General features: G+C 44.1%; 1 protein-coding gene across 1 annotated transcript in view; it reads right to left on the minus strand.

The window, feature by feature from the left end:
* Positions 1-15,180, minus strand: part of PAPPA (pappalysin 1) — a gene marked incomplete at both ends in the record, with an annotated part of 252,378 nt that overhangs the window by 155,916 nt on the left and 81,282 nt on the right. Inside the window, one exon of the mRNA XM_079706315.1 lies at positions 11,222-11,720. Coding sequence (XP_079562441.1) covers positions 11,222-11,720 — 499 coding nt within the window. The remainder of the gene's footprint in view (positions 1-11,221; positions 11,721-15,180) is intronic.

Here is a 15,180-nt window from a genome sequence, read left to right on the forward strand (position 1 = left end):
AACATCCCTCTATCTCCACATTATGCGTTTCAGTGACTCCAACAACATAGGCACTTCTAGGACCCACTCACTTCCCTCCTCCCTCTGACCCGTCATGGGGCACATCCATCCCATCAATACTGCTCAGCCCCATCCAGTTCTCTCCATTCCCACCTTGACTACCCTAGACCAGGGCCATCTTCTACTTCAGTGCTGGCAACACTGTCTTACCTGCCTCATCACTGACAGTCTGTGCCTCTATCCCTACATCTGCCCAGATAGCCACACAGCCAAAGAGCTGTCCTAAAACCAAACCTGATCAGGATTCTCTCTTACCCCTAACAGCCCCTCACCACCCTCAGGATGAAGTCCAGACCCTTCAGCATGGCCCTCTAGAACCGACGTTGCTGGCCTCCTCTCAACCCCTCTGGCCTCTTTGCTCAGACTCTCCTCCTCAGAATTGACCCCTCAACCGCCATGAGCAAACAGTCCCCCTTCCCTGGCTAAATGGTCTGGCCTTAGTGTAGACGCCACCTTTCCCAGGAGGATCTCACTGACCTTTTAGCTGAGTGAGGATTTCCTAGTCCTTGTGCTTCTCTTATCATAACACCTTTCTCACTTTTGTTACCACTTAGGGGTCCCCTTCTCATATGAATTAGATGAAGCTCCCAGAGGGTCGGGACTGTTCTTCATTGCCCAGCACGGGGCCCATTACAAAGACAGTACTAAATAAATGCCTGTGGAGTGAATGGTAGACTGACGGACATTGTCTGGCCCCATCCCTTCCCTTTAGGGGGATTGTGGTCCCAAGAGGAGAAGAGACCATGCTGTAAGATTTTCTTTGATCCTTTTGCCCCTCTGGTAACTAATCCATTTCAGACGTTTAAAGGAAGACCTCCAACATACCAGCTATCATCTGTATTACCACAAATTTCTGACCACTTATTGATCTGCCAAAGCATTTACTCATTCATTCATTCATGCCTTTATTGACCTGTTTATTGACCATCTACTTCATGCCTGTCCTTGCAAAGAAGCTGAAGATAATATGGCAAATGTTACCTAGTTCCCATCTCTGGTATCTCACTGTCAGGTCAAAATGCCGCTGAACAGGAAAAATACACCAGTACATTGTGAAATTGTCCCAAATGGAAACAATCGGTAAGCCCTATGAGAGAGAGAAAGTAGGTCAAGAAGGAGCTCTGAGGGCCCCAGTGCACCTGGAAGGCTTTCTTTACAGATGGCCAGTCTCTGAGCTCGCACGGGACATGTAGCCTGGTCCCTCTACTCTTACTGAATTAGACATACTCGGGGCAGGTAAGAACTCCAGGAGGGTCTGAATAGAATGTCAGAGCTGGAAATGACTTTCAGAGTCATTTACCTAGGCCTTCATTTTATAGAAGGGGGACTTGTGCCCACAGATGGGGAATCATGAGCCAGTAATATAGCAAAATCTCAGGAGATCGGTACTTGAAGCCATGTCTCCTGATTCCAGGGCCAGCACTTTGATGGGTTTTCTCTCTTTTTCTTTAGCTCAGCTACAGAGATTAAAGTGCAATGGCCTTTTCTTTCTTCTAATCCAGCACTGAACTCTGCGTAGAGTTGAACGGGAAACTGTTTCATGAGTGTGTCTGTGCATGTCTGTGTGTTTGTCTTTCACACATACTCTCCGGCCTGGCCAAGAACAAGCCTAATGAAAACCAAACAATAGGAAGAATCATGAACATTTCAATCTTTATAGTTCTCCCACATTGCATCATGTTCTTGCAAGTCCATTAGCTCATTAGTTTTTCAGGACACCCTTTGTGAGACTGTATGGATAGGAATCATCACCCACTTTGTTCCAGGGATAGGAGCTGAGGTTCGAAGCATTGAAGGAATCTGCTCAGGGTCATGCAGCAAGACAGTTGTGTGCTGGCCTGAGAATCAGATCTCCTGATCCCCAATTCAGCATCTCCTAAGTAATGTCTGAGGTTCCTGCTTTAACAGATACAACATCAACCCACTATGTCCTGTCCTGAGGATTCTCATCATCTCTGAGCACAGACTGAATGGATTTTGTCCACTCCTCTTGCCAATGCCCATGGTGAGATCAATTCCTCCATTATTCCCACATCTGTAATTACTCCGACGGCTGTTATTTTCCTTCTCGTTCCTATTCATCTACTTGTTTTCTTAAAAATCAGGAATCGGTGCCCATACAACCAAGTCCAGTCCATCCTACCCACCCACAGGGAGAAAGGCAAAAGAACAAAGAAGCAGGTGACATCAGGACACCCACTGCAAGCCGACTTCACTAACTCATTGTTTTCCAAAGGAGCTCTTGATCTACCCCACCCACTAACAAAACACTAAATTAAAGTCTATTCCTCCATTTCAGGAAATAACATTTCCCTCATTCCAGACACTCAAACCAGAAACCCGGGAGTCATTGGACAGCTCCTTCTCAGAACCCTTGCATCCAATACATCTCCAAGTCCTGCTGGTTCTACTTGTAAAACATTCCTCCAATTCATCCACTTCTCCTGCAGACAGATAATCATAATCTCTGGCTTGCACTTGAGCAATAACCTCTAAATGGACTTTCTTACTCTTCCTCGATCCTCTCTTTACTGAGCACCAAGAGCCATTTCATAGAAACACAGATCTGATTGGTTTAGTCCTCTAATCCCAATGAACAAATCCAAACTCCATAACAGAAACTCCCTTCACAATATGGCCCCTGCCTACAACTCCAGTCTCGTCTTCTGTATGTCCCCCCTTAATTTGAGGGGGAATTATGCTCTATTATAACCTCACATAATAATAAATCTTCAGGTTGTAATTATATTTTTATTTGGGCTATTATTCAGACCAGCCCTCCTATCCAGTTATAAGATTCACAATTACAGTGCCAGCATGGAGACTGACATGCAGAAGGCACTTATTCTTAAAAGACTGAACAAATGAATGAATAAATTTATCAACAGAGGCTTGGGTCCATCACTTAACTTCTGTGAGTCTTAACTAATATCTGTAGAAGAGACACTATCATGTAGAAGAGACACTATCATGGGCCAGTAATGCACCTGACTGATCCACAGAAATTTAGATAAGTGATCTCAGTAGTGTTAGCACCAACCAGGGGCCCTTCACACTTTCAAAATCGTGAAGGTACCTGGAGACAGTCAGCACTTCTACGGCTACTGCTGACCCCAGAGATCTGTGGATTTTGCTAAACCCTTTTGTTTACCCTAATGTTCCCAGAACCTGTATTTCATTCTGAGAGGTACTTGGCCTAAGACTGATGAGAGGGAGTTGTAGGTGGATGATGCCCGGCTTCCAAAAATAGAGGAAGACTGTGCTGACTCTGTACACTGCTAGCCTGGGCTAGGAACAGAAGTATTTGTTCGGGACTTGGAGAAACAGCTATCAGTCCTGATGCTGCTCATGTGTCCTGGTGGACATCAGAACACAGGCAAGGCCACGTTGGAAAGGTGTGGGGAAAGGCCCTGCTCAGAGAGGGGTCCAGCCTGGAGCATGCATTTCAACAACAAGTTCCTGGAAACCATGCTGGTCTGACCAGGCCCACACTGTGCAAAGCTCTTCCTCCTCATCTGCTTAAATGTCCAAAACCTAATGAAAAAAAAAAAAAAAGTTCTCTTCTGTGTGTTTATTCTGTTGCTTCTTGGAAACAAGAAAAGCTACTTTTTTTTTTTTTTTTTTTGCAGTACGCGGGCTCTCTCACTGCTGTGGCCTCTCCCGTTGCGGAGCACAGGCTCCGGACACGCAGGCTCAGCGGCCATGGCTCACGGGCCCAGCTGCTCCACGGCATGTGGGATCCTCCCGGACCGGGGCACTAACCCGCGTCCCCTGCATCGGCAGGCAGACTCTCAACCACTGTGCCACCAGGGAAGCCCAAGAAAAGCTAGTTTTAACATCTACTTTCTCCATCCATCAAGGTGCCACCTTGTCCTTTTCCTGTCATAGCAATGATTATACTCTATAGTTGGCCAGGCATGTCCTTTGGGGTCAGGCAAGGAGATGTAAAACTTGACTCGAGCATCTATTAACTGTGGGACCTTAAATGAACTTTACCTTTTTGAGTCTGACCTTCCCCATCTAAAAATAAAGCATACTGATAACTACACCTCATTGGTAGGCTTATAAAAATACTGAGCATATATGAAGTATTTACTACACGGTAATTATTAGCAGTAGGGGTGCTAGTATGGCTAGTAGTAAATGCTACCTGCATAAGTGATGGTGGCTAACACAGTGATGAAATTTACACTCCACTGAGGTCAGAAACTGGGTTGGTTTTTGGTAACCATTGTATCTTCAGAAATGTGGCATGGTTCCCATCCAAGGAACATTTGAGAAATATATCAATGAATAAATGATTACTAAGAGTAACTTCTTCATAAATGCTAGTTCCCTCTTGACTACCCATTTTACCCTAGATTCCAGTAACACTGATGGATATGCAGGAGGGCTGACATTAAAATCCCAATTTAGCAGATGGGAAAACTGAGGTGTGAAAAGATGAACAACCAGACACCACTTAAAGATATTAATAGACAAGTAACAGAAGAGGGAATGTAAATAGCCAGTCAATATTTGAAAAGATGCTCATTCATGACGCTCAATCCCAGGAACACCAATGAGAAGTCATGTTTTACCCATCAAATGGGCAAAGACAAAGCACTTCCATTTTGTTGAGTAGTCATGACCATGGATACACCTAAATAACCTGCAGCAAATTCCTATTGTGGAATGTTATATAGCAGTTAAAAGGAATGAAGTAGATTTAAGGACCAAAATGGATAGATAGCCCAGATTACTACATTTCTACATTCGATCTGAGACTGAACATGCTCTTCTGCCATGAAGTAGAGTAGGTTGGTTCATTCATTCTTTCGTTTATGCATTCATTCATTTATCAATTTTTGTTAAGCATCCACTTGGTTTCAACCCTCCATCCTATGGCAAACTTTTTCAGTGATCAACTTTTATTCATTCTTCAGGTCTCAGCTTAGACATGACTTCTTCCAAGAAACCTTCCTAAACCATCTCAAGCTGGGTTAGATACCCTTCTTGTGTTTTAGATACCCTTCTTATGATCCTCACACCATACACCTTTCATGCTGCAGTATAATCACCTGATTTCTTTGTCCGTTTCCCCCTTTAAGCTGTGTGCTCATGAGACTAGGGATGTCTAGTTCCAGCACAGAGCATGGCACAGAACAGACACCTAGTAAATATCTGTGAAATAAAGAAAGTATCACTGAAGATTATTAAATTAGATTTTCACTATTTGGTTGATGAATGAATGAAAAAATGAACACCTACAAGAACAAAGAATGCATGACTAGGTGACATACAGAAAGAGCCAGGAAAAGAAATGTGGCTGAGACAAAAAATGAAATGGTGACTCACCTGGAGAGCCATAGAAACAGCATGAAGGAGCCACCTGTGCTTCAGTTGACCCCGATTTGGTCTAACCTTTCCCAACCCTCTGAGGCTTACTATGGCATCGTGTGTCAATACTATGGCTAAGATGTGGAAGCAAGAGACCCTTTTTCTGAGAGGTTCTACTGCTGACTCACTCTTCACTCATTTATCTGAAAAGCATTCATGGACCCTTGACCTTGTTACGAATGGGCATGCTAAATTTTGTATTTAAGAATCTGAACCAGGTGAGAGAAAAAAACGCAGGCCCAGTTAAATCTAAGGTAAGCCAAACAGTGATCAAGGACCAAGGCTCACGTTATAAGACATCTATGTTCCAAATAGGCTAGGATCTCAATGATGGCAGGTCACCCAGCCTTTATTATGAGTCACTAGGAGACTCTTCTAGTCTCTGTTCAAATGTCACCTCATCACAGAGGCCTTTCCTGACCACCTATCTAAAGTTACTAAATCCTACCCAGTTGAGATATTATGTAGTGTTTTCTGGTTTGTCTCTTCCAACTACATCACAGGGATCAATGAGAGCAAGGATCTTCTCTGCTCTGTTCACTACTGTGTCGCTAGTGCCTTCAAAGTACTTGGGTTCATGGTGGAAATCAAAAAATATTCACTGAGAAAATGAACTGATGAGTGAACTAGAAAGTTTTTGAGCTGATTGATTGGGGTTTCTGAGTATGTGGAATCCAGAGGAAGAGATCTGAGATCTGATTTGTAAAATGTGGGCTCATATTCGCAACAATTTCCACCCTGATCATATGAATATGTCCTTCCTTTATGTTTATTCATTTACCTCAAGACTTATATTGAGAATACTGAGGAGGTGAGGTGAAATAGAGATTATGTTGGCAGCTTAACAGGTCTGAATGTGAAAGAAGAATCAATAGATTAATTAATTGGGACACACAAAGAAGCTCGTTGGGAGAGATGACTTCTAAGAATATTTCTAGCTCTAAATCAACGATTCTAAGAACAGAGAAGCACAAACCAAGTAGGCAACACAAACATAGTTGTCCAACTAGAGAATGAATAAGAGCACTAGGTTTGGAGCTGATGGATCTATGTGCAAACCCCAGTTATAGTTACACAGTTTGATAGTCATGTAGTCTCTGAGTTTCAGGTTCTTCTCTGTAATTTGGTGATAGGACCACCTATGCTGCAGAGTCGTTGTACAGGTTAAGTCAAATGAGATTACTTAAATAAAGCCCTTAGTTAAGCATTTGACACATAGTAGGTACTTAGTAAATTACCGCTTCTCCATTTCTCTTCAACTGCTAAACTCCTTCCCATTCTTTACTCAAGAGCCATTCAAAAATATTTACTGAGTGCCTACTTTGTGCCTGGAATTGTTCTAGGCACTGGGACTGCACCAGCAGATAAACCAGCAAAAATCCAGTCCTCAAGGAGATTATATTCCTCATTTACAGCTCAATTCTTCCAAGTTAGAAACCACTGACTTTCTGTTTCTGTTTTCTCCGTCAGGGCATTTACTATACTGCAGTGCTACTGCTTTCCTAACCCCCTCTCTTCCCAAAGAGTGGGCACACCATGTGGGCAGACTCCACGCCTGTCCTGGCACCACTGTATCATCATTTCCTAACATGGTGCATAGTGTGTAATAAGACATCCAGTAAATATTTGCTGAATGAATCAACGATGGATAGACGAACAGATGAATAGATGAATATTGAAAGTGAGCTGCTATTCACTGTTCCTGGTTTGCTTTATATCTCACTTCCTCTAAGCCAAAAAAAAGGGCTTAGTTTTATCCAGAGCCTTTACTTCTTAGAGAAATCTGGAGATTCCGTACAGACCCAAGTAGCATGGTGCCCAGTACAGAAGCACTTGGCAGTCAATTTAGAAACAGAAGCATCCTTGCTCCTTCTTCCCAGCCAGACACAAAAAGACCTGACCATATACCTCATGTTGCCGGACTTCCAAGAGTGGGTCTCAGGAACGGATTGTGGGTTGGTGGCCTGTGAGTTGTAATCCTGCCTTCTACCTCCTGTATCTTGAACTGTAGCCAGCTTGGATGCATGTCTGAGCTCTAAAATTCTGCCTTTGCATTATTACAGCAGGAGGTGGTATGGTATTGTGGTTGAGAAGGTGGAATTTGCAATTAGACCTGGGTTTTAAACCTGGCTCTGCCACTACCAGCTGTATTAGGTTGGATAAGTCACTCTTCTGAGCTTCAGCTTTTTCTCTGAGCTTCACCTGCCTCAGAAATATGTGTCAGGCACTTAAAACAGAGTCAATGTTCAGTAAATGGTTATTGGTATTGTTATTAGTATCATTATCATCGTTATTCACAAACTACACCTTTCACTAGGCCATCCAGAACGGGTGAGGTCCACGCTGGGTACTGACTCAGAGATAAACAATCTCTGCTGAGTCCCTTTTACTACCAAAAAAAAAAAAAAAAAAAAGAGGTCACCTAAGAACAACTCCTATCCACAGAGAAAAGCTTCATATGTTGTCTCCTCATTTTACAGATAGAAAAAATAAAGCCCCAAAAGGTGATGCAATGTGTCTTCATGTCACATAGTGAGTTAGAAGCAGAGTCAGCACTGGTTCCATTTTCCTCTGTTAGTATCATTCCTCACTCAATGCAGAGGCTTCCACTTAAGGGAGACAGTCCCCATTTTTCCCTTGTACCGGCCAAAAGCAATCAGTCTGCGAGAAGCATCCATTGGGTAAGCACAGAAGCCTCTCCCTTCATCAATGTCATACCTTGGGAAACTATCTCCAGTATAGATAACGGAAAGAATAAATATTTTTGTTGAGAGAAAAAATGAAGACAAAGGTCAAAGGGAATCATGTAATGGGTAGAGTCGGGGAAGAAAAAGAAAGCATTTTTTTTCTCTCTCCTCTTTTTCTCCAAAACAGTCTTTATATAGAACTTGTCTAAGAGCCAATTTATTTGATATGGAAAAAATGTGAGAGCAGTAAAATACACACACACACACACACACACACACACAAAGAGGTATTTGTGTTGGAGTTTAGAACTCGAATTACCAAGAGATAAAGGAGCTGAAATGATAGGTTGACTTGGAATGATGTTTTATTTTTTCAGAGTCTCAGAGAACTTTCAAGTCAGGAAGTGGAGCCTGGCCCAGCCCAGGTCTCCAATAAATTCCTTGGGACTCAAGAAAGACAAAGAGGAAGGTCAATGAAGGCCTCAGTCTAGACCTTGTGCTTGCAACACAGTGGGGACCAAAGAAACATCTGTTGAGAATGAAAGAACAAATGGTACACAATGCAGACCTGAATAGTGGTGGTTTTGGAAGCAAACTGGCATAGGAATTGGCATTTTTACCAAGTGGTTAAGGTCTTCAGCACTCAAGTGTGAGTGTCTACAGGAAAGGGGCAAAAGGGCTGAGTCATCCCTGAAATCTACAGCTCTCAGCACAGACTCTGGCACACAGAATGCTCTCAATGCAAACTTGTAAATTGAATGAGTAGTCACTCGTATGAGTAAAGAGACCTTGGAGATTCCTGGGCCTCAGAGATCATTTAGAGCAGTAACTATTAAACTTCAACCACCATCAGAATCATCTGGAAAGGTCCTGTACTCAGAGTTTCGGATTCAGTTGTCTGGGCTGGGGCCTAAAAACATGGCCTTTCTAAATTCTCAGATGCTGCCAGTCCGGGGCCACACTGTGAGAGCCTGATTTAGTGCAGTGGTTCTTAAACTTGGCTGCATGTTAGAATCATCCAGTGAGATTTTAAAGTCCTAATGGTTAGGCCTTATCTTCCTTACCAATTAGATCAATACCTGGGGCAGGGCCAGGAGGAGGAAGGAGGCGGGGATGCAAGTGAGCCGGAGGTGATTTTAAAATGCCCCCAATTTTTGTAGCATGCAACTGACTTTGAGAACCACTAGTCTAGTACAACTTCCTCCTTATAGATATAAGGCCTCTGAGCACCAGAAAGAGTAAGTGACTAGCCTAAGAATGCACAGCAAGTTAGTGACTTAGCTGAGAACAGAATTCAGGGTGCTTTTCCTTCTTCAGTTTAATTTCCACAATTCCATACTTCTCAACCTGTGTCACCTCTCACAGGCTCACAACTCAAGGCTAAAAAAAAAAAAGCTGGGTTTAAGCTGAGGTTTCAAGACATCTATTATTTCTTCATCTCATTGTTTTATACAGAAATGTTAAGTGGATGCATATTTATAGAACTTTACCATTCTAGACAAGTGAGGAGATGAAAGAGACAGGGTTATAGAATATTTTCAAGGCAAGACGATCTTTTAAGCACATTCTCAAACACAAACCAAGTGCTCCCTCTGAGTTCTTAAACAGGTGTTCTTCATCTCTGAGTCAATGAATGGGTAAGGGCTTGCTTGCGATGTGCACGTTAATTGCCAGCATTGTAAAAGGAAGTGCTGGTAAAGTGTTTGAAAGTGGTTCTGTCTTTTAAAAAGATTAAAAGTTTCTTCCAGAACTTGGTTTCTATTAATAATATTTGGCTTAGCAAATATTTTCAAGTAGACAGAGCAGAGATTGTGTCTTGTATCACCTTAGAACCAAAGAAAGTGCCACAAAAGGCCCACAGAAACCATTGACTTCAGCATTTTCATCACACGGAAGAGGAAATTAAAGCTCAAAGAGATGGACTGATTTATCTAACATTAGTAAGTGGGCTGGCTGGGGCTAGACACAAGGTGTCTGACTCTTGAGCTATTGTTCTTCTCAATACTCAGAGTGTTCCCCACCCATGTCCCTTGTACATAGAAGAGGTTCAACCAATGTTTGGTGGTTGACTTCATAGACTCTTGGTACCCAAATTAGGTGTAGCTAAGGCTCCCTCATTTGTTAGATTAAAGCAGAAATTGGAATCACGTCTTTAATTGAACAGTGGTTAAGTGCACTGGCTTAGGAGTCAGGATGAATTCCAATCCTGATCTCACCACTTCCTAAGTATGTGATCTTGGACAAGTGACTTCATATCTCTAAGCTACAGTTTCTTTCTTTGTAAAATTAGAAGGAGACTAGGGGTGGTTGTGGGGAGGATGAAATAAGTAAAAGATGCAAAGACCTTAGCCCGTTGTCTGGCATATAGGAAAAGCACTAATGACTTCAAAGGAAGGCAGCCCCTCTCATAAAACATAAATCCTCAGGATATTTGAGGAAGAGGTGATAGACAGGTGGGCTGAGAAAGGAATATTAAGGACAAACAGTATCTCACATCAAAGCAATGAGTACCCGAAAAGAATCATGGAGACCTAGAGCCGCAAAGGCTCCTAAGGATCCAATGGGTATGAGCCTCTCTTCCACACTGGAAAACAGGGACTGTTACTGGTTATGTTCACCTTCCAGCAATATTCTCATGCAAATATCCAGGAACATGCCCAATTCCCAGCCAACCTGCTATAACTTCACCCCCTTCTCACCCACTGGAAAAGCAATCACAGTGCATGAATACTCTTCAATTTAATATAAGAGGGAAATCATTAGCAAACTTCGGTTCTTGTACTTTCATTAGTAATACATGACTTTCTCATTGCTACTCTCATCCAGCCTCCTTCATTTTACTGTTGGGAAAACTAAGCTGCAGAGACGTCAGAGAGGCTTAGAGTTACATGGAACGGCTGCCACCAAGATTCAGGACTCCTGGTTCTTTGTCCCTTGTTCTTTCCACCGTATCAACTCTGCCTTGTTAAGACAATTCTACACCCAACACCAGGTTACAAATCCCTAGACGTGAGTCTGGCTGTGATGAACCGCCTTCCAGTGCAGGCCTTACATCCCTCTACAGACCACCCACTTGATCCAGAGAGCGCACTTACATGTCTGTGAATCTTCTGCTGAAGTGTAGGGTGGAGGCCACGTCCATCTGGAGAGGAGGATCCCGGACCACCTTGTACTGCAAGGGCTTACACTCCAGGCAGAGTGGGCTGTCTGCAACAGAGGTCAACATGGCTGCATCTATCTCCAAGTGCTCATCCAACGTGTAGATCTGGATGCCGTACACCTTCTCGCTCACATCCCGGAGTTTGATGGTCAGTGGGACATCACAGAAGACGTTCTGAGGGCCCAGGGAGATGTTCTTCCCACTGACGGTCAATAGTTTGATGTCATTGACAGCCCCACTGGAGTCCCAGTCAGTGGAGACAAAGGTCACCCAGATGGTCAAAGACTCAGGGACCAAGGGGTAGTGGAATTCCAGTTCAAGGTAGCAGCCTTGTGGCTCAGGGCAGGCTGGAGGGACTGTGTGTGGGTTGACAGCTGAATTGGGGCTCCAGGTGCGGACACTGGACTTACAGGGTTGTTCAACATCTGGATGACCTGTGGACAAGAGATGAGGGGGTGAGTTCTGGAAAGTCCTCAGAGTTTCCTGCAGACCTCAGGCGACACTGGCCTGACTAGAACTCACAGAGAGGGTAAAAAGAGAGGGAAGATTCTCAGTGTCTTGGTGAACCTGCTGTGTGCACAGCACCCAGCTCATCCCCACACCTGCGATACAGATCTGGACGAATCACCAGACATCTGGTCAAAACTACATTCAAATAAGTGTCTTATGATTGTGTCGGTGCCCAAACTGTCCCGCCTCGTTTATTACTTGTAGGCTTTTCTGCCTCAGATGGAAAGAAAGAAGGAACGCACATTTGCTAAACATTCACTATGTCCTCTGAACCTGTTTAATTCTTGCAAGGACTCATTTCTGAGATGAGGCAACTAAGGCTCAGAAACGTGCAGTGAACTAACCAGAGTCTCACAGCTTGGAGTGTAACAGTCAGCATTAGAGCCTAGTTTTGTCTCGTCCTGAAGTGCCTCGTTGTTCTCCAGACTGAATACAAGAGCCACTACAATAAACTAGCATCCCCGTGGCACTGCCTTTGGTACAACCTGCTTGGAATGACAGAAGGGCCAGAAACCTCCAGTGAAGAGGAGGTAAGTAACGATAGCTTCTGCCCCTTGGGCTGAGTATTCTGGGAGGAAACTGTCTAGAACCATGAATGACAGAGCTGGAAGACAGCCCTGGAGCCATCTTATCTCTTTTCCTCCCCTTCTCCACATGAGGTCATTCCATACCACTGAGCTTCTCTGAGCTCTGTCCAGTCTGACTCAGGAAGGGGAGGGATGGTTAGGAGGGAGGGAGAAGGAAGGAGAGATTCTTCTACTCTTTCCCCAGGGAGACGATGCCTCATCCCCACTGATCTCAGCCTGCAGCGACTTCTGAATTTTTCTCTGCTGAGATCATTAGGCCTAGACCCTCAGAGAGCTCTCCTTTGCACTGCTGAGAAAAGTAATCAGGACTCAATGCAGTGATTGGCTCTAATTTATTTAAGGGTGTCTAGTAAGAGATCAGCTGGTGAGGGTAGGATGAAGGATCTCAGGTTGTCCTATCAGCCACATTCTTTAGCATCAGTGGTTGATGGGGGGTGGAGATGCTGGACATTTCTAAAGCAGAAGGGAAAAAAATCAATCTTTGTCCGGAAAGGTTTTGATAATGTTACAGCATAATAGGAATCACCGCAGTATGAAAACTAGAAAGCCATTTTGGGTGGAAACGCCATTCCAGTGAAAGCTGTAAATGCCTCCCATCTCCTTGCCTCTGCCCAGCCAAGGGAGAAGAGAGAAGATGTCCAGCGGAGATGGAAAAGAGAAGAGAAAAAGAGATGGAAGCAAGGGGGCTGGGGGGCGGAGAACAAGGAAAATTCAAAAGACTTTTTAGATATAACACATCAGAACAAGAAGAGCTGGATGTCACTACAAGATTCCCTCCACCTCTCCTTGGTCAGGTTCATTTATTACTTGCAGCAAACGCTGGATAGAAGAGACCGGTTGTTTAAGTCAAAGGCACAAACAAGACTCCCTACCTAGGCTGAAGCCTTTCTTCTTATCGATTCTCCAACCCAAAGAGTTCCTGATTCTTTTGACTCTGTGGGTTGTTGGTACTCATATATCACTTATTCATTCAAAAAGCTTTATTGAGGGCAGCGTTTTAACACATACAGAGCACATTCCCTAGCCATTAATTTATTGATCTGATTCTTACCCAAATCCTGTAAGATAGCTGCCATTTTTGTCTCTGTTTTGTAGCTCTGTTCCACTCAATAACATATTCAGTCTTTAATACAGTGCCTGGCACACAAATAGTGAACACAGTGGACATTCAATCAATATTTGTTAAGTGAAGAATCTTCTATCTTGTTCAAATATGGAGCTAAAAAAGAAAGTGAAGGCCCCATGGAGTATTAGAGCCTGCTGTGCCATGGCAGGTGCCAGGTGAACACCCCACCCCCCCCGCCCTCCACCATGGGCTCTCCTGGAACTGGCAAGTGATGGAGCAATCTTCCTCCCTTCCTCGGAGAAAATGATTGTCAGAGGTGGGGAGCCACAGGAGAGCAAAGATGACAAATCTGTCTGGCTCACGCTTTCATCCCTGGTTTACTGTTAATCGACAGAGGGACCAAATGCTTTCCAAAGGACAAGAAAGTGAGCTTGGTCATTATGCTCAAGTAAGTAAACGGGACTAGAAATATTTGCAGAGTGTGTGCTTGTCTGGTTATCAGAGACCAACTTTTAGATGCACAAAAGAGCCTCAAGGGGCACTGAGTCCAAGCCATCAAAAAAGCAGCAATCCCTTTAATAATACCAGTCTTCATGCACTGACCATTCTCTGTGTGCTGGGCACTGTGCCAGGCACGTTACATGCCTCAGCTCTTTTCATCCTGGCCATAAGTCTATGACGTTGGTCTTATGAAACTCATTTTACGGAAGAGGAAACAGAGCCTGAGATGTTTAAGTAATTCCTTGGTGGGGAGTAGAATACTATGTGATACTGTTGGTCCAGGGATCATGCCAAGCTTTGAAGGAATGAAAGATGGGTTAAAGTATCAATTATACAGTTTCTCACTGTATCACCTACTCTAATGATGCCTACCCAACAGGGGTGCTATAATACTCAAATGGGATGAGATATTTGACAGAGGAACATAGTCACAAGTACATTAGCTCTGTTTTGAAACATAAGGAAGAATTAACAAGGCAAAGCTTGGGAAAAGGAGATATTCCAAGCAAAGAGAACAGTTGAGAGAGAATGTGAAATAAGATGACTGTGGTTTTGAGTGCAACAGGAAAGCAGTAAGTGGTGGTAAGGCTGGCATGCTAAGCCGAACCCAGATTATGAAGGGTCTTGTACATCACTTTAAGGAAACTGAACTTTAGGCTGAGAGAGCTGGAGAGCAACTGAAGAATTTGAAGCAAGCAAATGAAAGTTGTCTTTCAGAAAAACCAATGTTTAGAGTCACAGATACTCTCCATCCATCCATCCATCCATCCAGGGAATAATTGTTGACTGTCTGGTCTGTGTCCAGTGTCAGGCTATAGTCCCTGGAAAAACAGGTTTTGCAGACATGGTCTCTGCCCTCATGGAGCTTCTAGTCCAGTGAAAAGAGTTAAGAAACTGCTGTACTAATTCAGATAATACACAACTGCTACTTGTACAAAGGGAACATCAGAGATGAGGACAAATCAGTGTCCCTACGGAAGAAAAATGGATGCAGCTGGGAAACTAATTGGATGTGTGGTGATAAATCTGGGAGAAGGGTTGAGAAAAGGGAAGGGGAGGGGAGGGGGGGGGAGGGGAGGGGGAGGGAGGGGAGGGGAAGGGGAGGGGAGGGGGAGGGAGGGGAGGGGGAGGGAGGGGAGGGGAGGGGAGGGGAGGGGGAGGGAGGGGAGGGGAGGGGAGGGGAGGGGAGGGGGAGGGAGGGGAGGGGAGGGGAGGGGAGGGGGAGGGGAG

Source organism: Hyperoodon ampullatus (genome assembly GCF_949752795.1).
Source record: "Hyperoodon ampullatus genome assembly, chromosome: 6".
Taxonomy (NCBI): domain Eukaryota; kingdom Metazoa; phylum Chordata; class Mammalia; order Artiodactyla; family Ziphiidae; genus Hyperoodon; species Hyperoodon ampullatus.